The 25,235-nt window shown below is 44.1% G+C and overlaps 1 protein-coding gene across 1 annotated transcript; it reads right to left on the bottom strand.

Annotated features, from left to right (window-relative positions):
* Nucleotides 1-705: 705 nt before the first annotated feature.
* On the bottom strand, nucleotides 706-24,676 carry FAXC (failed axon connections homolog, metaxin like GST domain containing). Its single transcript, XM_015858864.2, has 6 exons — nucleotides 24,232-24,676; nucleotides 23,753-23,888; nucleotides 19,567-19,763; nucleotides 12,352-12,569; nucleotides 9,337-9,453; nucleotides 706-7,400 (listed from the first exon to the last, which is right to left on the bottom strand). The coding sequence occupies exons 1-6, from the start codon at nucleotides 24,504-24,506 to the stop codon at nucleotides 7,117-7,119; spliced, it is 1,227 nt and encodes a 408-aa protein (XP_015714350.1). The 5' UTR covers nucleotides 24,507-24,676; the 3' UTR covers nucleotides 706-7,116.
* Nucleotides 24,677-25,235: the final 559 nt, after the last annotated feature.

Here is a 25,235-nt window from a genome sequence, read left to right as displayed (position 1 = left end):
TAGGGTTTGGCCTGACTTGTTATTTTTTTAAATGTTCAGGTCAACAAAGTGCACTTACCTGTCCTCTCCCCCCGTCTCAAAACTGAAAGTTGGGTAAAATGTGCATAAATCCAACCTGAACACACATGTATATGCCTGCAGCATTGATGTCATCAGTCACGAGGCAGACATGAGGAAGGACTTGATGTGAATTTGATGGTGTGAGTGCACCTGTAAACAGTCTGGCACCTTCATCACTGCGACTCCATCCCCACACTGTGCTCAGGGCCACAAGCTCAGTTTGGCTAAGGACTTTAAAATGCTAATTTTTTTCCAAAATATTATTGTATAATGAATCTAGCCAGCACAGTGCTATGGGCAGTTATCTTAAAATACATACACTTCTCTGACATTCTCAAGATTATTTATATTCATGCTGGTAGCAATATCCCAGAGTAAAGAAAAGGAGCAGAGACTCCTCCTCACATCCAAGGCTAAGTGCAGTTCTTCCTCTTGAGTTTGACCTGGAAATATTCCTGCATTGCCAAGGGGAGAGAGGAACAGTGACAGTAACCGACCTACATCATGGCTAAGGTATTTGTCTGAGGAGATGTGGGTTTTACTCACTGGTCATTACAGCTTCACACACTTTCACACTTAGTCACGGTCAGTGCGCAGGCCTGCAGAAAGCAGAGACATCCATAAAAAGGACAAGAACCAGAAAGGTATTTTAGATCCATTACTTGTAATTTACACACCAATGACATATGGCATAAAGACAAAATATACAGATTTTCATATATACATACAGGAATCAACACAGTACACAGTTTAAAGTTATGTTACAATTAAGTGTACAATTTTAGATATGGCTTTGTAAACTAGTAGTAATAACAGTGCTAAAATAACGTATGTCTTGTGAATTCATCAACAAACAACATAATGCAGCTACAGCATCGAAGTTCTCATTTAGCAATGTGTTACTCGACTTTGTTAGGAAAACCTTGTACACCATACAGAGCTGGATACACCCCTCCCCCATACCCACCCGTATATGGTTTGTTCTTGGCTGATTTTGTGCCCTGAAGGTTAAAACTTTGAGGCCCGCATTCTTCAAGTATTCTGTAAAATAAAAGCCTGTGCAATCAAGAAAAGACCACTTTTTAAGAACAAATTAAAAAGCAAGGGAAGAGCATATGCAAACACTGTGCCCAGTGACAATATCATCGCAATCAGTGAAGCTTAAAAAGATTTTTAAATTATTACTTTTTAAGAGTTTAAAAAACAACCAACCAATGTCACATCTTGTTTGCCTTCCTCCAGTGAACAGCCCCAGTAAAGTAAATTTCTACAGGAGGGTTTCCAAATGACCCAGACAGAGGATTGAGAGAAGTGGTCATTTCTGGGTCACTTGGAAGCCCAGTTGGAAACCTCTGTCCCTTCCAAAGCCAATGGCACTTCTGACAGTGACTTCAAAGGGGCAGGATCTTGCTGTTCTGCAGAAACTGAACAGCCTTTCAGAAGCAGATGCTCTATTTCTGCTCAAGTCTGCTGAGGTGGATGTGGAAATTGTTAAGATGAAATTCTAGGGTCCTTTTTATGTATGAGTCACACTCAATGCCCATAACTATCTCTGGCCTCAAAATCTGCCAGCTGGGCAAACAGGATGCAGTACTCACAGCTCAGCACCACAGTGACTCACTGAACGTTTTCATCAATTAAGATTCCCATGCTGCACACAGACATCCCATTTCTTTCCAAACACCTCAGGGACGTGTGAAAATCTCTGCTGAGAAGTTCTTCATGTTAGCGCGTACAGGGAAGGCGTGCAAGAAAAGCTCTTCACAATGGCCATCAGAGAGCACTGCCCAAAACTGCTGAGACAGAGCTGATCCATGCTACAACGCTTTTCTCAGCTAAGGTGAAGCTGTAAAGATTGAGGTCACTAACCTGAAAATCCACGCACCCATTGCACCCTCACACAGGAGGCCCACACAGTATGGGGTGATGGAGAAGGTCTCCCCTTGACAGGGCACCAGTGGGTCACGATGGCCCACACACCCCACTGGGCACCATCAGAAGGAAGCTGCAGTCACTAAAGTGCCGTGTAAAGAAACCAGACCAAAAGAGATCCTTGTCCTTTGTCACAAAGACACAGAACACAGCATGTGTACAGGACAACAGAGCAGCAGCAGCCCCAGCTGAACAGCAGCATTAAAGAAGCCCCTCCACTACCTCTTCAGTGGTAACAAGCAACTGAAGCACAGATGGATACAGCAGCACTGACGTACTGCTGAGAAGTAGTGTTGTCATTCAAGAGTACCTTTAGTCCTCCTTGTCCACAGATCAGACAGTGCAGCTTGAATGTTCCTCCAGATCCCAGCCACTGACAGGTATGGTCATGACTCACCCCTACACTACATATATCCATTTCCATATACCAGCTACAGGGCTGTTCAGCATAACTCTGCATTTAAAGAGCATAATTTGCTTTATTTTGATTGATTATAGGCCTGATTTATAATTTTGCAGTATTTGGTGATGAGGGGGCTAGAATAAGTAGCTACTTGTCAGGAAACAGACTCAAAGTCTTCAAACATCTAAGGACAAGACCCACTTGAATTTATCTCCTGCCACAGAAATTTTGCTTGGTGAGCTGCCCTGCATAAATCTGCACATAACACACTTTTCCAGAAGGCAATATTTTTGTACGGCTCAGTATCTGACAGATACAACCCTTTCAATGAAAACAGTATGAAGCTGTCATGATTACTTGAGCAGACATCGCTGACAAAAGGAAATTTGTGCCTGAACTATTGCTGCAGAAATATTTCAGGCAATATTTCTTCAAACAGAATACAGATCTGGAGGGACACTGCCAAGGTTTTAAAGATCAAAATGTGTGACTTGCAGTGTTGTAATTGGATGGGAACAGTCCTCCAGATCTGAAACATCAGGTTTGGTTTGGTTCTTAAATCAAGCGCCACATTTGTACGATATCTGTAGGACCTACACAGCCCAGCATCTGTCTCCTCACTTGGTAACAGTGAGCTCTGCTGACAGAGCCAGCAATGCTGACACGGACACACAAATCCATCCTGACACAGCAGAGTGTTATGCAATCAAACACTGCAATTCACAATTCAAAAAAAAAAACCAAAAAAAACCCCCAAAAAATTAAAAACCCACAAACCAGGCTGTTTTAAATTTAACTACAGGGCAAACACAGAGTATGCTAATTCCCATTCGTCAAACGAGGAAGAAAAGACCAATTATCATTCCCTCACAGAAGAATCATGGAAATAAATACAATACTCAGTATTTGGCAGCATTCAAAATAAAATAAAAACAAAATGGTGTGACCACACTGTCCCACAGTGAAGACAAAGATCCACTCCCTATTCATGAATAAGGTCCCTCACACATACTGCCTACTCCTATGCTCACCACTCTGCTACCTCAGGTCAGCCCGCAGTCATGGCCAGGGCCAGCACCTCCCATGCACATGGCTCTCAGGACACAGGCTTCTGAACCCTTTCTAATGCTGCCCTGCACGAAGTGCCCAGTCAATAAGAAACCCTGCAGGGTCAGCATCACCTCAGGCACAACACCATGGTCTCTTCCAGCTTCAAAAGGCCCCCATACCTGACACAGCAGGCAGTCAGCACTCCCAGGCTGTCCCAGGTTTCAGTACTGCAGTGACACCTGGTTTCCTGGCCCCTGCAGCACCATGGTCAGGGCCTGCGGGGTGCTTGCCACGGACTTCCATTGCAATTTTAATTGGGGGAGAGAGAGGAAGAAAAAAAAAAATAAAATAAAAACATAGAATCACAAGGTTGGAAAGGACCTACAAGATCATCTAGTCCAACTGTCCTCCCATTACCACTGCTACCACAAGCCAACAACCTGTATCTCGTAGCTCCTCATCCAGATGCCTCTTGAACACTGCCAGGGATGGCGACTCCACCACCTCCCTGAGCAGCCATTCCAGTGCCTGACCACTCTCTGAGAGTTTTCCCTTTCCCATTTCTGTTGAAGACAACTCTTGTCCACTCTTCCTCCATGCAAACCAAGATGATCTATCACTTTTTCATGGATGTTAACAAAGCAATTCCTTTTTCTTGACAAACTCAAGGATTTACTACCAGACCTTGGCAAAATACTATGCACACAAATTCCTAAATAAATGCTGTTTTCTAATTTCACCTCTAGTTTGAAACACAGCCAAACACGGAAACACAGTACCCACAATAGCTGTCATAAGGAGAAAGCTACTTACTGAGTAACTTCTCTAAAATAACCTGAGTAGTTCCTAAGAAATGGAAGGCATGTGACATGCTACAAAATACATTCACCCAACTCATTACATCACTGAAAAAAAATATCAGCTGACAACAAAAAGTTCCTTCCCCCTCCACAGCCCCTTCAGATCCACTCTGTGTTTCACATTTCTGCAACAAAGCCCACCACCACACTAACCAAAGCGAAGTCAAGGCTCTGCTGAGGGTGAATCCTCAGTTTATTTCTCACCATACTGCTCCTTTTGGCACTAGAACATCCATACACATATATTCATTCACATATTTTTATATATGCACAAAGATATTTTTAATAGCATATGTGTGTGTGTGTATATGCATACACATGTCCTACTATGTACAGTACCAGATGCATCACAGAAGCAATTCTAGGAACAAAACACTGGGCACCCACCAAGAAAACTTTCAGATGTAGAACACCACAACATGACACCAGCTTTATAACACAACAGCGATGCCAATTTCTGTGTCCACTGCCACGTATCATCATGCGATATCCAAATGCAACTGCTTCCACATGAGAGGGTAAAATTACATCACTGTCTTCTGACCAGTTTGCCTTTTGGGATGCCCCAAGCATCGCTGCCACTGACAGACCTGTCAGCCCAGGAAAATTATAAATATGACTCTGTTCAATGAACTCAGGCTGGTCTTTTAATAACCATGACTCATTGCTGGGATTCATCTGGTGCAAGCAGGGGCTCCATACCCAGAAACACACACTCCTAATGCTGAAAATATGGATAAACAAATGAGAATGTCTCTACCAGAAATCCCAAAATATCAGTATGTTTGAAGAGAAGCTTCTTAATTTAGATGCTTTTTATCCAGAATACCAGTGCCTAAATGTTTGCATCTGCCCTGACTTACCTGCAAAGTTTCACAGGCATGTCAGACCATTGCCCCTTGTGCTTTCAAGCCCAAGACTCATGTCCTTGTGAGCTGTTCCTGTGCTTAGTTTCTTAAGAAGGGTCCCAGGTAACTGGATTATACCTTCCCCCTTCTCAGTTTTGGTTCATTTTGCTTTTGCAAACATGACAATAGAGACCTGCATGTGATTATAGAGTGGAGCACAGCTTCAAGCAAAGGTGTCGGAAATCTAGAAAACAGATGCAAATTTGTGCTCACCTCAGACCAAACTGCCTACTCTCTCTGCAGCAGCTCTCAGACATGGAAGAGACACAGGAATTCACTGCAGCCTTGTCCCCTCTGCTTGCAGAGCCGTGGCTAGCTGGGTGTTCCCACAATAAGCATCTTCCTGTCAAAGACACTCAACAGTGCAGGAAAGAGATACATTCTTTGAAAGCTAGAGTTAGTTCTATCTCCAGACTACTAAGACCGTCAGCAACAAACATCATCAAGTAGTTGCATCCTGCCTATTTTCAGAACCAACATACGATAAAATTTCTGCTGAGAGATCGTGATTCATGGAACTGTAACTCAGTGAGAAAGATTAAACTAATTTCTACAGGCTACCACCAACTTAAGCAGGCAAAACCTGATTTTGGAGTCTACAAAGACCAGGGCCGTCTGTAATTTCCATATGCTTTCTCCCTAATTAAAATCAACCGCTCACTACCAAGCAACACAGGTGTAGATGCTTAACTTCAAACAGGTGGGATCCATTCTTATCTTCATATCAACACCAGAGCACATCAGCATCTGCGCAGCTATTCCTGCTTTGGTTCTCCAGATTCACAAGTATGCCACCAAGGAGGCCTTATGATCAACTGTAGTCACTATCTGAGCTCCTGTAAATCCTCACAGAATCCACACTGACACCACTGTCTTCTCACAGCTTGCTCCCACACTCTGCCTTTAGGAGCTGTGCATTATAAGCCAGCAAATGCACACTGTCCTAGCCAGCTCCAAAGCATCTGATTATAGGATAACATTTACACAGCACCTCACACCTAAAAACACCTCAAGTTCTTCTGCAAACTTTAAAGGTTTGAAGTGTCTTTGCGTAAAGAGCACAAAGCACCCGCTGCTGAGGTGCTCCAGGCTTTCAGTAATGAATCCTATTTCTCTAGAAGCAGATAACAGCCGGTGGCAGGAAGTACAAATATAGTAATAATTCAAAAACACAGAAGAAATTTAAAGGCCTGAAGCCAGGTTTTGGCCAACACACTTCCCAGATCAGCGTGTGGGTGATTATACATTAAAACTGATATTCTTCTTTTGGATAAAAATATTCTAGAACAGTGATCTCAACCTTCTGCAAAGAACAAGAAATGCTAAAATGCTCCCTTCTGTAGGAACACATTTTCCTCCTGCTTTCCTTGTCTGTCTCTGAAAGAACCAGGAGCAGTTCATTCCTGCAAACACTCCATGATCACATAGACTGCAGGTAGCTATCAAAACTTTCCTGAAACTGCATCAAATCAGCATCAATCATTTTCTTCCACATGAGAAAGGTGTGCCAGTAATGCCTCTTCCACTTTTGTCCTTGACCCATTCCTGTAAAGATATCAACAGAAACCAGCTCTTATGAATGCTCCACCTCCTAGAGGTTTCTCCCACTCACTTGCAGGATCTGTTTTTCAATGGGAGCAAGAATGTAGATCGAAAGTCACTGTTGTTCTCTGGACCTCTAGTCTGCCCACTGCGTGTTTTAAGTAACTCTTTACCTCGGTTCCATCTGTACAATTACACAAAATGAAATAAGGTTGAGATAGTCCAGGTAGCATGTGACAGCCAAGTCAAGAACAATGGTCTGTTGGAGGCAGTACCAACCTTCTCCCAACATGGAGCAGAAAATAAATCCAACTGATCCCAAAAAACAGCTTGTCTGCAAAACATGAGATGCTTATACTCATCATTTGCATTGTTCGTGATCTCTGTAGTCATCCATGTCCACATCTGAATCAAAAAGGGAGTGTCCAGTGTAATCTGTGTCAGGAGTATGAGAAATACTGTTCCCTTCCTCATCAAATGTTTCTGTCCTTGAATAAAAACTGAAGTCCTGCAAGGGGGAGTGAGTCTTGCTTGCATCACTGCTTTCCTCAGATTCATACAGAGTGTTATCATCATCATGGTGCCATTCTGGCCAGAATTTCCTCCTTATTCTTTCACAATACATAGCAAGGTTAATGAGTTCACCTGAAACACAGCACAAAACATTCCAGTAAGTATATTCAGTCAACAAATCTTTAATCTATCAGCTGATTTGGCACTGTTAGGAATCAATTTATGCAGGTTATGAGCCTTGTCTCAGAACACCAAGATCCAGTCAATCCTCCTTGTGGCTGCTTATAATTTTCACGTAGCTTACTACAGATACTATTAACCTATGTAGAATAAGAAAGGCTACACTGAAAGGAACGTATAAGCATGTAGTGAAATAACCATCCCAAACTCAACCTCAACAGAAATAAAGCAAGACAAGATCACAGAATCACAGAATGACCCTGGTTGGAAGGGACCTCAAGGATCATGTAGTTCCAATCCCCCTGCCTGGCAGGGCCACCAAACATACACATTTACTACATCAGGTTGCCCAGGGCCCCGTCCAACCTGGCCTTGAACACCTCCAAGGACGGGGCATCCACAACCTCCCTGGGCAGCCTGTTCCAGGGCCTAACCACTCTCCTAGTGAAGAACTTCCCCCTAACATCCAACCTAAATCTTCCCTCTTACATCTTAAATCCATTTCCCCTTGTCCTGCTATTATCAGCCCTTTTGAAGAGTTTACTCCCCTCCTGGATACAGGTTCCCTTCAGGTACTGAGATACTAATACTGTAAGTTGTTCCTAGCAAAACTCTTTGCTGATTTGCTGTAAACTTAGTTTATAAAGACAGATCTGAACTCAGCTCTGCACACAGCTCTCTCATCTGTTAAAATACAGTGAATTTGGATGTTTTGTATCTGCACCACCAGATGGCAGCATTGCCTGCAAGATAAATTCATGGGCTTGTTTTTTTTCTGATTCAACTCCAGCATTCCTAGCATACACAGATGCATCAGGCCGTGTGCAGATACATACATGCGTGCTTAAAGAGAAGAAACTATAACCAAACTTCAAACAACAACGAAATAATAGCATATTAGGTGGAAAATGAAGGTGTACATGAAACCTGCAGTCACAGCATATCACAGCATGAATAGCTGGATAGGTATGGAGCATCATCCATACTGCTCCCAAGCTGGCATCTATTACCTTCTGTTCATTTTTGTCAGACACAAAGTATTTCAACAATCAGACTTGTTCTTAAAACCAATGGATCCTTCAGAATTTTATCAATAATTCTTCAGACAATCAAGAGTTTTACTGTACAGACTATGACCCTCAAATCACAAACCCTTGATCACAAGTCGTTTTTTCCCCAAATCAAAGCTTTAGTAATGAGAAAATCCAAACTGTTGCCTCAGTAGCTACCTCTTAAACAGAGTAGGTCTATGGATCAGATTCATTCCTTTTACAGCTATTTCACATCCTTTTCCTCCACGGCTTTTTCTATTTTTCACACTATGTTTATTCTATAAAGCGATGCCAAGTTCTTCCGCCAGACTTTTATATGCCAATTCCTCTCCACAAGGAATAATAAAGTTTGGAGATGAGAGGAAGGAGATATGGTATATTGGTTTCTAATTCATTTTACTCCAAAGGCAGACTGGATTCTTCTTGCCCAGTGTCCTTAATAACAGCAAAAGCTTACATTTCAGTGGGACAACAGTATTTGCAGTTCTACTATCAATGAAACTATTTAGCTCAGCAGAATTTTGCTCACTGCTTCTAATACTTTACCCAGCATTCATCCCTTAAAAACATTCAGCCTTTGCTACGTCAAGCAGGGAAAAGATCAAATACAGGAATAGAAACAACTACCACACAAAGCATTAAAGAGAAAACAAACAAGATCTTAACAACAACAACGACAATTACAGAATAGAAATGCTACATCAAATATGAGAACAGCTTATGATTCACGATACAGCTGAAGTACTCCTGCAATCCTACAAAATGTTCCACACTTACACACAGCAAATGCCACCAAAAGTTCATTTTTTTGTCAGAGACCACTTTATACTTCTTACCTTTGATTAGCCTCTCTGGTCTAGTCCCAGGCAGTGTCCACATTGCCTGTGCCAGATGACCAAAAACTGTGGCATCAACAGTGGAAAGGTTTGGTCCCATAATGTACTTTTTGTCACCTGTAAATACAACAGCAAGGTATTTTAATATGGAGATGTCTTCCTCCGATCTACAAGATAAAGGAGTCTGAGAAGAATATCATCTTTAAAGACATCATTCACAAGAAAACATCCAGGATTGCTTGCTTCCCCAGCATAGGCATTAGACCTGGAGCAAAGAAGGAAAGAAGAGCAAGTGAATCATGTGGCACTTCAGAGGTCAGGTTAGATGGCTGTGTTGTCCCTGCCTTAGCCCAAAGTGCTATAAACCCTGTGAAATATTGTGTGTAATTGAATTCTCCAAATCCAGTTACCCCATCTCCCCAGGATATTCTTCCCCTGTATGCCAGAAGCTGCCTGCAATTCAGCAGGTTATTAAATGTTAGGGTTATTAAACGAGTTTAGAAAAACTGTCCACCAGTAAAATGCTGCAAATTCTGCAAAGGCTGTTATCCCTCAGCACCATGATGTAGCAATGCAATACACAGAAATAACAAGTAATAACTTCCCACAGCATGTCAAATGTGATTCAGAAATGGAGTTAACTCTCCCCAGCTCTTTCAGAACTGCATCAATGTATTCTCTGACGACTACGTACTGGGTAAATGTTGTGTACTTTCTGTATTTATGTGTTGCTCTGCAGTCATTGATCTCAAACACAGCTCAAAAACAGGTCCCTACACCACAGTAATATGCTGTGTAAAATCCCATTTCACCTGACAACACTATAAATTTAGGACTGCTCAGCTGGGTCTGAGTCTCAATACATAATGTTGCTCTGGGAAGCAACTCCACTGGAACAGCAGGTTGCAAATCAAACCTGTGAATGAGGAGAGCTTCCAGTCAGACTGGAAGTCACAGAATCATGGAATGGTTTGGGTTAGAAGGGACCTTACTAGTTCCAATCCCCTACTATAGGCAGGGACACCTCCCTATAGACCAGGTCGCCCCATCCAGCCTGGCAGGGTCCCTCCTGTCCCCAGCTCAGGATATGACCCAAGGCCAAGGGTACCTAGACCCAGCCATGAACAGATGGAGAAAGCCTTAACGAGTTGGTGTTAATGGCAAGTCAAGGCAATTACCAAAGAGCGGGGAAACACACCAACAATCACAGTCGCAAACATAGTAACTGTACAATGACTAATACAACATTAATTTCAGAGGGGAAGATAAAAATGAAATGTACAATATTCAGCTAGTGACGTAGTAAAGTAACCATAACACAGCAGGTACCCATCAAACCTTCTTAAAATACACAAGGCACAATCTTCTCATCAATAATCTGGAAGTAAATACAAAACTCCTGCAGGTAACATATGCACCACACAGTAAAAAAAAGCAGATGTGGCCCAGTTTGTCAGCTCTGTGACTGCCCTTCACATTCTTTACCATCACAAGCAACACATACTGTGAAAACACAAATGGAGGTGTAGGAGCAGGGAGGAGAAGGTCTACCCAGAGAACAGGAGAATTATTTCCAACCAATATAAAACAAATCCTAGAGAGGTCTGAGGATTTCCAGCCATTTTTCCAAGCAAAAACAAGAGTGAAATAAATGGTTTAATCACAGCATTTATCTTTGCAGGAGATGGCACAGGCAGCCCAGGGAGGGCAGGAAGGACTAAAAGGAACATCTGCCCGAAGGCTGAGACCATGCATCCTCCAATTTGAATCTGGACAAATTTTGAACAGATTTTGATGGTGATTAACATCTGCCACCCAATTACTAATGAAAGCAGCTGCATCTTCAGCTTCAGAAATCTTCTGACCTGTTGGCCTCCAAAAACAGTGCTTCTTCAAAAGAAAATCTATGATTTTTCTTAAACAACCTTTTCTTTTAAACTAACAAAATGCATCATGAGAAAGAGCCAACAGAGAAAGGAGTGCAAACAAATCTCCCCCTCACCCACAGTCCATGACCATAAGTCCTTTTTCTCTTTGCTCGCAACCCAGAAGCTCCCTGCATTTCAGAAAACTTGCACAGCTCCCTCTAGGTCCTTTGCAATTTTCTTTCCCAAACACCCTGGAAGAACAGAAGCATTTCACATCCCGCTATTGCTTGGCAAGAACTCGGTTTTTGCCTTCTACTTGGCTCCCCTCAGGTTTCCTCCTCTCATCCACCTCACAATTGGGCAGTTCATGTCTTCTGTCCTCTTTTCTGAGCACAGGATGAGTGCAGAAGCCAGGACTGGGCAGGGAAGACCCCCCCTTTCCCCTGCCCAACCAACACTTAAATGATCCTAATAGGGAACAACAAACCACAGCAGCTCCACCTCTTGGATTCTGGTCCAAAGGAGGGATAAGCTCAAAGAAAGAAATACTGTGCCCCAGATGAACTCCTCACAATACCCATTTTTACACAAAAGCATAGTACATTTAGCTCTCAGCAGACTGAAAGTGAAATGCACAGTGCAGACAGTTTTAGTTCAGACTTCAGCCTGAGCTACATCACAGAAATGAGGTTTGCATGGTTCTGGCTGAGGGAGGTCAACCTTAAGACAATATGCACTGTCCACCCACAACAACCAGCAAGCTTAAAACCATCCATTTTGACAACACAGACCCATCTCCCTCCAGCAGCTTTAAATGAAGCTTTTAACACCAACCAAATGCAGCAACATCCAACTGAAAGCAGCAACTGCAAAGGGCTTTCAAATGGCCACATTCTGCTCCTCCAGATACAAATACTCAGTGCCCAGAGAAAAAAAAAAAACCTGTTTACCCTCCTAGAAAGGCAGTCTGGTAACAAAGAGCAAGGAAAGAAACCCATCCCCCAAGAGTAAAGGTGGCACCAGGGAACAGCAGCTGTGTGAACTCCACCTGACAGCAAGTGAGATTATTTGTGCCTGTGACCAGGCTGACTTATGGCCATTTCACACTGAGGCACAAGGAGAAGGTGTGTGGTTTGTGGTACATTACCCAGGAGGCTTGCTAGAGTCCGCATGTCCTTCTCCATCAGTGTGTACATCTCCTCCTCAGAGAAGCGGCCAATTCCGTGTCCGTACATCTCCCGCTTCACTATCCCTTTGGTCAGATGGCAGAGAATCCACTTCAGCAAATCACTGAGGGGGCCGTAAACTGAAATCATCTTTTGCGTCTCATGAAGGTTTTCCACCCATTGGCAATAAGCTAGAGTCCTGCAAGGATACAAACACCAAGTTATAACAGCGCAGTGCCCAGAGAGCACAGAGCTAGGGAAAACAGAGGAAAATGGAGGAAGAAAGCAGCCTTTCCCACCAGCTTGTTCTCCTTGCATTCTATTACTGCTTGGCTAAGTTTCAGCAGTACTTTGCACCAACATAAATATTGCAGCAGTGATTCTTCAAAAAGATCTCTGCTCTCTTCATAGATTAACCATGGCATAATCTTTATAAGGAGAAAAAAAAAAAAGCTGCAGAGGTAGTACCTACCAGATTAGTTCTCACCTGAATTTTCTTTCCCTCAGTGAAGATGTTGATCTTATGTAAGAGACCTTTCTGAAGGTTTCTGCTGTATTTTAGAATCATATAATCACAAGGTTGGAAAGGATATACAAGATCATCTAGTCCATCCATCCTCCCATTACTGTAGCTATAGCAAAACACTAAACCATCTCTGGTAGCTCCTCATCCAGACACCTCTTGAACACTGCCAGGGATGGTGACTCCACCACCTCCCTGGGCAGCCATTCCAGTGCCTCACCACTCTCTGAGAGAAAAAGCTTTTCCTTATGTATAATCTAAACCTCCTCTGGTACAATTTGTGGCCATTTCCTTGGGTCCTGTTTGTTGCCTGGGAGAAGAGGCCAAGCCCCTCCTCATCACAACCTCCCTTCAGGAAGTTATAGTGTGCAGTGAGGTCTCCCCTGAGCCTCCTAATCTCCAGACTGAACAATCCCAGCTCCCTGAGCCATTCCCCATAAGACTTGTGCTCCAGCTCCCTCACCAGTCTTGTTGCCCTTCTCTGGACACGTTCCAGGGCCTCAATGTCTTTTTTGTAGTAAGGAGCCCAAAACTGAACGCAGTACTCAAGATGTGGCCTCACCAGAGCTGAGTACAGAGGGATGATCACCTCTCTGCTCCTGCTGGTCACACTATTTCTTATACAGGCCAGGATGCTGTTGGCCTTCTTGGCCACCTGGGCACACTGTCTGCTCACGTTCGGCCAAGCGTTGACCAACACCCCCAGGTCCCTTTCCTCTTCACAGTCATCCAGCCACTCAACCCCAAGCCTATAGCACTGCATGGGGTTATTGTGGCCAAAGTGAAGGACCCCACATTTGGCCTTGTTGAACCTCATCCCATTCACCTCAGACCAGCAATGCAGCCTATCCAGATCCCTCTGAAGGGCCTCCCTACCCTCAGGCAGATCGACACCACCTGAATCACTGGGGGATGTATTTTGCATTCCATCCCAGACTTCCAGATCAGGGTGTAAAGTGCACTGAGGATAACTGATCTGCCCATTAAAGGCAGATCTAAAGAAGGCGTTGAGGACCTCAGCCTTCTCCTTGTCCTCAGTGGTCACATTCCCCGCTGCATCAAGTAAGGGGTGGACATTTTCCCTGGTTCTCCTCTTACCACTGATATATTTGTAAAAGGACATCGTTGATATTCACTGATACATTGATTGACATACTGATATTCAGGCTGGACCTCAACTTCATTAAATGGCCAAAGTATTATTTCAAAAGATCTTTTCATCAAAATTTGTCTTAGCAGCTACATATTTTTTATTCTTTATTAATACCGTAGGCAAAGGTCATCTGTTGCTGTTGCTATGCTAACTCTTCTAATATATAGCACCTTCTGACATAGGGCATTCTGATGAAAGGACAGACCATACAACTTCTGTCACAAGTTCAAGGGATACTGAAAGAAGAACTGAAGACATCTCTAAGTAGATGTGACAAATGCAAGAAGCCAAGGGTCTAAGAAACATTGGGAATTTATAGCCATGTTCCATTACGTATTTCCAAACTGAAAAATGTAGAAGTAGGCTTACACAATCAAATTGTATGAAAAAAGGTTCATGAGGACTTGAATCTCCACCAGGGGAAATTCAGGCTGAACATTAGGAAATACCGCATTTCCATAAGAGTGGTCAGGCACTGGAATGGGCTGCCCAGGGAGGTGGTGGAGTCACCGTCCTTGGAGGTGTTCAAGGAATGTTTGGATGTTGTGCTGAGGGACATGGTTTAGAGAGAGCTATTGGTGACGGGTGGATGGTTGGACTGGATGATCTTGCAGGTCTTTTCCAACCTTGGTGATTTTATAGACTAAAGAAGCTTGATAGAAAAATTGGAATATCAAAAGCTGCAAACACATGTACGTAAAATATTGAATGGTGTTTAATAATTAAATGCTTCCATTTCTGCTATGGCTGGAAATTATGTTTTTTTAATTCGGAACATGACTTAAGCTTTTATCTTTGTACATATTTCTAATCACACTCTCTTTATGCCTATATGGATCAACTAATTCAAGATAAGAGGAAAAAACAGACCTCCTGCATTTTTTCACACGTATACTTTCTCAAACTCCAGTATACCACGACCAGAAGCTGAATTTAGCACTACCATCAGGGAGCAACTATTTTAACACCATGAAAATGCTCCAATCTTTACATTTCCACACACTCTTTAATTAAATTACTAATAATATGAGGTAAAAAGAATGTATTTGGCAAAATAGCTGAAAAAAAAGCCACTTAGAACTCAAATGTACTATGCTCTCTCTGAGAGGATAAAACGCGTTTTAATTCCCTTAAAAATGGTCCCCTACAGGACAATGCCTTCTGCTCAGATTGGTTTCATTAAATTCAGCAACAGTGGAGCCCGTGCAGGTTTCACTGCAACTGCATGAAGAATAAAGTACAGAACCACACCTGCATTATTTTGGACTTCTTTTATTCTCACCAAGTTTCTCCATGACATCTTGTACTGCATTTGTATAACAGCAACATCTCACTGGTTTTTTGAATGGAGATGTTGCGCAACCCTTAGCATTCAAACCAGATGAACTAACTGAAGTCCTTGGGCCAGTTTCTACAGGAGTTTGAAACAGGCTTGGATTTAGAAAGGAGAATACAAAGCCAGCAAGCAGAGGGTACTGAAATACCAAACCCACCAACTTTTAAGGACAAAGCCCTTCAGACAAATACAGCTTTGAAGAAGGAACCTGGTCTGGATGTGAACCATAGAGAATAATTACAACTATTATCTGTGTGTGCCAGCTATTACTCATACTGTTTGCTCAAGTAAACTGCAAAACCTGCTTTTTACTAGCACAGCTGTGCATGTCACTAGGAAGACCCTCATCCCCCAGCATGGATCTCAATTTCACTCACTGGCCATTCTGTAACACTACTGTAATTGCTTTAGCACAGTGGGGCTCACCACAGAGGGGTAGCAAGAAAAACAAGGCAAGACAAAGCAAGGAAGCAGAAAGGAGACTGCTGGAGCATTTTTGACAAACCATCCCAGTCACACACGACCAGCAGACCCTCCAGACCTGCCATGACTATCGTTCACTCTGACTCCACCATTGAGCTGGCATCACACCGAGCCATCAACCACATCTGGGACAACCTCAGTTCCACCAGACAGCACAAATAAGGTTTCCTACAGAACTAATCAGCCTGTGCTGTAAAACAAAAGTACGTTTCCATATCGCTCACTTGCTCGTTCTGGGTGAGAAAGTTGTTGGGTCTGGAAGAAACTGAAGCCAATTAAGAGTTAACAAACAGGACCAGATTTAGGTAGCCCTGCTTTGGCTACACCATCAAGCCCAATATTGGATGTGTGCCCGTCATTCTGAGTGAGTAAACTTGCTGCATGTCCCAAATCTCAAATTTATGTGAGCAACAAAGACAACTAAACAGACACACACTCAGTTATGCCTATAACATTAGGCTTCCGAGCATGCAAAAGCAAAGAAAATGGTAGGGTCGGATTCAGAGGCACAGCTAAACATCTTTTTAAAACTAGCTTTAAAGAACTTTGTCAAAATAATTGTATTCAAGGATTGATTTAATCTGTGCTTTTCATCAAAATGTGCTCCTCAGTGCTTCATTCCAGCCACCATTCCTCTGTTTAGACTACATTAGCAGAGTATTATAAAAATAACAAAAGTTAAGAAAAGCTAGAAATCAAGTTTTCTACATAACCTAATGCAGCACAGTTATAAATACTAACAATAAAAACTGACTGTAGTTCAGAACGTACGTGACGACATTATGATTTTATGTCATTTTGGGAAATATTAGCACCTCCATTTGTGACAGAATATAGATGTGAATTCTTAAAATTATAAATAAAACCATAACGCATTAACGAAATGCAACAGGGGTGAAGCAAATGTGAAGTACAAATGCAACAGCAGCTCTGGCCTCAATACATAAATCAGAAGACAGAGAGAAAGGAAAGAAAGTGACTCATCAGGAACAGCTTGCTTGATTATCCCCCAAGTAACTCATGAAGAAAAAAGAGAAAAAAGAAGGAGGGGCAGGAGGGGATGCTCACAAGGATGTGAACTGGCAATTATTTTGCTCTTCTAAATCTTGTGCAGAGTGGAATTTCTTGATACAGAAAAGGATTCTAATAAATTCCTTCTACAAATCTTACCTTACTCGCTCTGTGACTTCTCAGAGAGAAGGAATGTTAAGCCACCAGTGGTATTCAAGCATCACCATATTCAATAGCAGGAGAGATGTCACTCTTATACTTGGCTTGATGCTAAACATGTATTGTTTAATACCTGGCAAGTTTGAATATCTGTCAGTCATTTGCACTACCATGCCATGCTTCTCCTGTCCTTCAAACATCCAATACATCAGTGAAGTTTACATGGACTTCTTAAAGACAAAGTACGAAACAAATGTAGTTATGTGTGTGTGTGTATTGACAAATTGCTCGTGTTTGACAACAAGGGCAACCAATGTAATGCCTTTAAGTGGTTTCCAAGAGCCCCTGGCAGTCAATGCAGACAGTGGAGGTGACCCAGCACACGCCATTGGGAGATGACAGGAGCCTGCCCACAACCAGGACCTCAGGCCCAGCTCCCGAAGCACAGAACCAGCCTATTTCTTCCCTACTGACTCAACCTCACCCCCACCTATAAGGTTTTTTCTTTTGCTGATTTAAACATAGCAAAAGCCTGACAATTATAGCTTCCTCCAGGGACAGAAGCTCCAGCACCAGTCTTATGCATCTTGGAGACAAGCTCTAATCTCAGCACTAAAATTGGCATGTTCAATCACTCACTGGCTTTCTGCCGGGCACCGCAGCCTAGGGCAGAGGTTCTCAACAGTCCTACATTGCTCTCAGCTCCAGCCAGAGCAACAATTTCCACCTTTAAGGGCTACTAAGCAATCAGAAGTGCAGCCAAATATATGCAATCAGTTCAGCAGAAGCTAAACATTCCAGGAGGATGCTGAGCACCCATACAGATTAGCTCCATCCACAGAGCTAATCCACAGGATGTTCTTTGCTTGTTCATTCAATTGATGTAATACAGCATTACTTATTTATGATGAAATTACATTGCATGCTGCTGGCAATGAAGCTGCATTAATCACATTTTATGTCACTGCTTTGGAGACTTGATTTATAAATTTTCTGCAGAAAGGCCATGATTGTTGTAAGTTCCCCTCGAGGGGACCTGAGGACATCACAAACAGACCCTCAGCTCCTGGTGCGAAATGGGAAGGCTTGGAACCTTTAACTACAAGATGGTCAGAGCTGTTATTAGGAGTAACAGCAGCATGAAGCCTTATTACTCTAGCTCAAGCACCAGCACAGTGCACACTTGCTTTGTCTATCAACTTCAGTGCCCCAGCTCAACACCTGGATCTGCAGTACCTGTGTCCCGTGTTCTCCTATTTCATGGCCAGCAGCGCTGACTGAGCTCAGTGGGAACATGGATCATCAGCCAATGGCTTCACCAAGGAAAGAGCAATCTATAATTCAGACACACAAGAGCTGTGCAAGTTTGTCATCAGTAACGTTACATTAAAAGCGGTTAAGCCTGTGGACCACAAAACAATCGATACACTTAGGTAAAGAGAAGGAGCATTAAGGGATCTAAAGGCCACATCTTCCCTCTGGCAGGTACAACTATGGGGGAAAAAGGAACAACAAAATAAAGAAATCACACTTGCAGACTAGTGGAGTCAGAGAGCTGCAGTCAGATTTCTGAGCAGTCACTGCAGATAGGTCTCACCAATGAAAGTCACACACACTTCTGGGAAGCCAGGGATTACATTCCCAAATCAGATCATTTAAACTACTGAATGAATAGCTGATCCCAGGAAGTGCTACACATTCAATATACTACGCAATGTCTGAAGGCAAGGCTCAGTACAAGAACTTTAAATGCATGCAAGAAAGCAAACTGTTGGGAAAAAGCCTTATGCCTGCCAAGGTATCCAATACCACACTCAAGATGCCATGTCCACCTGCTACTTCTATAGATACAGTCAGGAAAAGACACTTGGGAAAGAAAAGGACTGAAAAGTTGGAGTGGAGTGACAGGAAGCACAGAAAACAAAAGTCACTGACACTGTGACAGGTGTCAGTAAAATGCATGAAGTATCAGCAAAGCTATGTTTAGGTTTTGCATTCATTCCCATATTTGATCTTCTTGGGGTACCACAACTAGTACTGTATCTTATCAACAGGCACTGATGCCAGCAATACTTACTCACAGGAGTAATGAGGCAGTAATCCATACTGTAATCACACATACAGATAATCAAAACCAATAACTGTAAGGACATCCATAATATTTCAGACTCGCTCCAAACACTAAATTTTGTTTGTTTCCCCTCTTTCACCACCACTCTTTTCAGCCATGTAGGGTTTTGCTCATTAACGAGGCTTCTTCTGTATGGAGGTCATACGAAGAGGACAGACAGACAGCCCACTGCTGCTCCTTACTGCAATGCCGACTCCTTACCTTGCCTACATATCACTGCAGCTCTCAGGGGAGTTACTCCTGACTCATTCCAGTACAAGCAGAAAGGAGCAGCAATTTTCCACAGTGAAAAAAAACTGTAATTAATAGCGGGGTATCCAGGACAAAATAAGTATTCACTTCTAAACAAACAGTACAGGTGTGACAGAAGAACACGGCCAGCCTTCCCATGCAAGCTTACCAATAGAAGTGCTCCTCCACCATCTTTGTCACAGCTCTGGAAACGGCTCTTTCTCGTGGACCAAGGTTTTTATTTAAATTCACCCCAAGTTTCTCTTCCAAAAAGTCAATAATGAACTCGGTGCCAGACACTTTTTTGTGATTGTATTCAATCCAAGGCATTTTTCCTTGAGGGGAAAGTTTTCCATCAAAATAGTTCTAAGAAAAAAAAGCAGGTAAACAAACAGACAGACAGACAGACAAAAAAAAGGCCTTTCAGATTCGGTTTCAATGAGAATAAGGCTTTTTTTTTAATATCTTTCTGTATTTTCAAAAGCAACGTTATTACTTAATCAACACTCCAAGATAACTCCACTTCAGCCTGGAGAAGAGGAGGCTCAGGGGAGACCTTATTGCTCTCTATAACTTCCTGAAGGGAGGTTGTCATGAGCTGGGGGTTGGCCTCTTCTCTCGTGTAATCAGTGATAGAACTAGAGAGAATGGTTTTAAGCTGCACCAGGGGAGATTCAGGCTGGACATTAGGAAGTATTACTTCTTGGAAAGGGTAGTCAGGCATTGGAATGCACTGCCCAGGGATGTAATGGAGTCACCGACCATGGGAGTGTTCAAGAAACGTCTGGATGTTGTGTTGATGAATATGATTTAGCTGGGAAGTATTGGTAATGGTTGGACTAGATGATCTTCTAGGTCTTTTCCAACCTTGATAATTCTGTGATTCTGTGAACTGCAGCTATTCAATCGGAACAACAGCTTTGAACAACATGAAAAACCCAAATTAATTATTTCCAGGTCCTGCAATGCGTTGCACGCATTTATATTAGATGCCATGTGATTTAATATTATTTAAGGACCTGAGTTATTTAAGGGGATGGGGACACTTGGATCTCCCGGAAGATCAGATCCATCATTATAAACAAGTTTTTAATCACAGGATCACACCTAAATTTGGTTCTCACACAGAGCAGCACCTTTCACGTTAGAAGCACGTTATAAATGTTCATTCATAGAATCATAGAATGGCTTAGGTTGGAAGCAATCCTAAAGATCATTGAGTTCCAAGTCCCCTGCCATGGGTAGGGCTACTACCCACTAGGTCAGACTGCCCGGGGCCCCATCCAACCTGGCCTTCAGTGCCTTCAGGGACAGGGCATCCAAATTCACTGCCTGGATCAGACAGCTGTACTGTCTCTGAGGGCAAAACATAATCATGAGCCCACAGTTCAAGTACATCATTCCTGCACCAGGCAGAAGGGAAATCCATCTTTACACACACATCAGCAATTTTATTTAACTTTTATACAAAAGTTTTGTATACTTTCACACACAGTTGTTACAATTGGATTTATGAGGGCACAGCCCTGCTGCCCAGCACAGCACTAGACAGCTGCTCAACACTGGCATGTCTCCTCCACCTATCATTTGTACAGCAGTAATAACATATTTTATATATATGTTTTCATTGAAGATGAAGGGGGTCACCACACACCAGCGGCTCCAGCTTAGCCTGAATGCACATCCTTACGTGGTGTAGGGAGCCTGCTTTGGCAGGGGGGTTGGACTCGATGATCTCTAGAGGTCCCTTCCAAACCCTACAATTCTGTGATTCTGTGATCCTCCTGGCTGTTGCTTAAAACAAGGGTGTGCAACCACTACCCCATGTGTGGCCACTCCCAGAAGCTCAACCCTTTCAGATGAAAACAGAAGGAACGGGTAACGCTGCTGGGAAAACAAAACCTTCCGGTCGCTGCCTTCTCTTGGATTTCTGCCCAAGCAAATCTTACAGCAGGAATATTGGATTATGTAATGTCTGATCTACTGCATCCAAGCCTGGATGAACAAAGCAGCAGAATCCAGCCCATCTGCACGTGCAGGTAACTGCTCTGATCAATGGGAGAAACACAAAACTGCCCAACACCTGAAACCGAATAGAGAGCAGCAAGTCCATCACGCCTTCAGTACGAGATTTACCTTCCTGTGCACAAACACTGACATTCTGCTGGACTTGAAGATGTGCTTATACATACAATTACTGCAGTCTGTGTTATCTGCAACCCAGACAAAGCAGATTCTCCTTATCCAACCGCATCCACACACATAAATACATTGCGTGAAACGCTGTGTTAGTGTTGCATTAATGTTACACTTAAAAGAATGCACATGATGGCTGAAGTTGAGGAAAGGTAAACCCAGAAGAAAGAAAACAACCAAAAAACTTGGAGGATTTCCATGATTCATTGCATTGATCAAACAAACCAGGGGATGTCTTGCAATGACCTGAGAAAATCTCAACCTCAGGACAAATCTCAGTTCTACGGTTGCTGTATCTGCTGTTGTCAAGTGGATATTTTTAGGCTGGAAACCTCAGTATTCTTACGGCTGCTCCTAATTGCCATCAAATATTAACCAATTTTCCACTTGAAAGCTGGTCCAGCTGCAAAGCAGGAAAGCTTTGGTGTTGTCATTAAAAAAAACACCCTCATGCCTCATAGTACTTTGCAGGCTACAAAGCTCCTGAGAACCTCATTTATAGAGGAAATTGTAAGCCACGCAGCGCAGGACTCTTCTGGGGTAATTTTATAGTGCTCTCCAGAAGAAATTAGCCTCTACATTTTCAATTACTGCAGCTTATGCTTCACTTTTCCTCATGTTTCTTCTCACAGAGACTGTCATCTCTGCCATTTCCACAGACCTGGTATGAAAACAACACACTGCTGCTGCACAAACACTCATCAGATTATGGAAACAGCCGAATCTTAATATTCACAAGGAAATCAAAGAACATCCAAAAGGCTTCCACAAACAATCACAATGGGCTCCTTTCGTATAAGCTTTATGAAGAAAAGCATCAAACATATTGAAAATACAGCCCAGCTTCATGTTCCTCCTCCTAAGCAGCCCCTGCCCAGGAAGGTGATGACCCACAGCATGTCTCTGGCTGCACCCCGGCTGTTCTAACAGAGCCACAGTAGGCTGAGGTTGGAAGGGACCTCCAGAGGCCATCTGGTCCAATTCCCTTTTAACTGCTCTGAAGTACCTTGTTCAAACGCCATTAAATCTTAATATGATAAACATTAAAATGTATGCTTTTAAACGCTTAAGCACAACGTACTAATTAGACCTTTGTTCACATCTGAAATAAAGAAGCTTAATCACGGAATCACAGAATGACTTGGGTTGGAAGGGACCTCAAGGATCATGTAGTTCCAACCCCCCTGCCTGACAGGGCCACCAAACATACACCTTTACTAGATCAGGTTGCCCAGGGCCCCGTCCAACCTGGCTCTGAACTACTCCAAGGACGGGGCATCCACAACCTCCCTGGGCAGCCTGTTCCAGGGCCTAACCACTCACACATGAATGTGGATGAGCATCAATCACAAAAACAAAATCAAGTCCTCAAACAGTTTGTTTTCCTCTACAAAAGACCAGATTCGATCAAAACTTTCTTCATAATACCTGGATATGCAGCAGAAAAAAGTGACTTGAACCCAATCAAGGTAAGGATGCAACTCAGATGCAGCTCAGAGCATATGAGGCAAAGTAAGAGCCCAAACCTACATAACTTGGGGGAAAAAAGAGAGGTTTCTTCCACCTAAGATCCTCAGTACAACAGTAACAATAAATATGTCACCTGCAGTGACCTCAGTGCTTTATATGAACAGCAAAAAGACCCATCTCATGTTCCAAAGAGTTAGTTTTCTGCACAACCTGCCAGGTGACACCACCAGACAGCACGCACCCAACTCAAAGCATCACAGCTGAACCGCCCTGCGCAGCAACCCAGTTTTCCCACGTGGGAGGGGAAGCCACAGTGACTCCAGGCAAAGCAGAAGAGAGACGTGTCTTCCCAGGAGGGCACCAGGGTGAAACCCTACAGAAAACAAGAAGCTGCAGCCACCCCACCTTGTTGCCTTCAGCATGGACAAATTCAAAGACCATGTATTCACCGTTTCCAAACAAGTTAACTTCCACCATTCATTTAGCTTTACCAGTTAATCTTAGAGATGTTCTACATCAACCACATTCAAGTGGTAACTATAAAGATTATACATCAGATTTCACCAGAGATAAAAGAGCTGCCATCTACCCAGACAGTTGTACAGACATATTTACATATCTCTGTATGAGAAAGACTGGGGGGAACACAAACTACATGAGTTGCGGTATAGCGAACCGTATGGATGTACCTGGTAGGGCAGGTCAGCCATCCTTAGGTACGTTTCCATTTTCAGGCAGAAAGGTGACAGACTGGGAACACCATTATTGGGCCTGGAAAACTGGTGCAGTATGATTGCATCCTTCGAATCAATCTCCTGCTCTTTCCTGCCAGAAAACAAAACAAAAAAACAAACGGCTGCATCATAAATCGGCGCTTTAAATACACAAAGGAGAAATCCCAGCTGATGCCAAACACGCATCCTCCCGTCATGGATGACTGGAATGTGTTCCTCCACGCAGCCCTCCGTCCCCGTTTTCCCGTCGAATCCCCCCATCCCAGCCGGGGCACCCGCCGCCCCCGCTCCTCCCTTCCCCGCGGTGCCCGGCCCCGCTGCAGGACTCTGGGCCTCCGGGACGTACCGCGCCCCTGCGCCAGGTGATGCTAAACGCAAAATGGCCGCGGGGCAGAGCGGGGCTCCGAGGCACCCCCATCCCTCACCCCGCTCACCGTATGGCCAGCAGCTCGTGGAGCAGGTATGCGGCGGCGGCCAGCAGCGCGCCGCCCGTCAGGTACAGCGTCTTCTTCCACCACGAGTCGGAGCCCAGCGCCGCCATGGTGCCGCCCGCCCCCGCGCCCGCCAGCGGGAAGGCGACCAGCTCGCCCCCATAGAGCGCGGACGGCGGCTCCTCGGGCCCCGCGCACCAGCCCAGCGACAGGCTGCGGTTACGGCTCAGGTCCGCCACGCAGGAGCGAGGCGCCGCCAGCCCGACTCCCCACAGCATGCTGCGCCCGGGACCCGCATCCCCCGCTCCCCTCCGCCCGGCCCCGCGGCAGCCCTGCCCGGCCGGGCGGCTCCGCCGGCTGCCGGCCCCCTCCCGCCCTTGCGGCGCGGCTGCGCGGGGCTGGCGGCGGTGCGCAGAGCGGCCTCAGGGGGGCAGACGCAGCCCTGAGCAACGGGACGAGACCAGCCGGGGCCGAGCCCTGCACGAAGGGTGCGGGTGGGGAGGGCTCCTCACGACACAGTGAGCGGGGATGCGATGTTGGGCTCCTCAGCGAGGAGTGAGGCCTGTGTGCTGCCCCGTGGCTGAGATGAGGGACACCTGCCATAACATACCGGTGTCCAACCACAGCACGAAGCAGCAAAACCCTCCTTCACAGAATCACAGAATTATCAAGGTTGGAAAAGACCTAGAAGATCATCTAGTCCAACCACTACCAATGCTTCCCAGCTAAATCATATTCCTCAACACAACATCCAAACGTTTCTTTCTGGGCAGTGCATTCCAATGCCTGACCACCCTTTCCAAGAAGTAATACTTCCTTAATGTCCAGCCTGAATCTCCCCTGGCACAGCTTAAAACCATTCCTTCTAGTTCTATCACTGTCTACACAAGAGAAGAGGCCAACCCCCAGCTCACTACAACTTCAGAAAGTTATAGAGAGCAATAAGGTCTCCCCTGAGCCTCCTTTTCTCCAGGCTGAACATTCCCAGCTCCCTCAGCCTCTTCTCA

The sequence above is a fragment of the Coturnix japonica genome, chromosome 3 (genome assembly GCF_054131305.1).
Source record: "Coturnix japonica strain WE chromosome 3, WE-NBRP24, whole genome shotgun sequence".
Taxonomy (NCBI): Eukaryota; Metazoa; Chordata; class Aves; order Galliformes; family Phasianidae; genus Coturnix; species Coturnix japonica.
This window is presented reverse-complemented; position numbering and strand designations above follow the sequence as displayed.

Coding starts and splice junctions, on each gene's coding strand:
- FAXC (XM_015858864.2), bottom strand. CDS start 24,506: ATGCTGTGGGGAGTCGGGCTGGCGGCGCCTCGCTCCTGCGTGGCGGAC. Junction 19,764..23,752: donor TGGCTGACCTGCCCTACCAG/GTACATCCATAC, acceptor TTTTTTTCTTAG/AACTATTTTGATGGAAAACT. Junction 9,454..12,351: donor GACTCTAGCAAGCCTCCTGG/GTAATGTACCAC, acceptor TTGTATTTACAG/GTGACAAAAAGTACATTATG.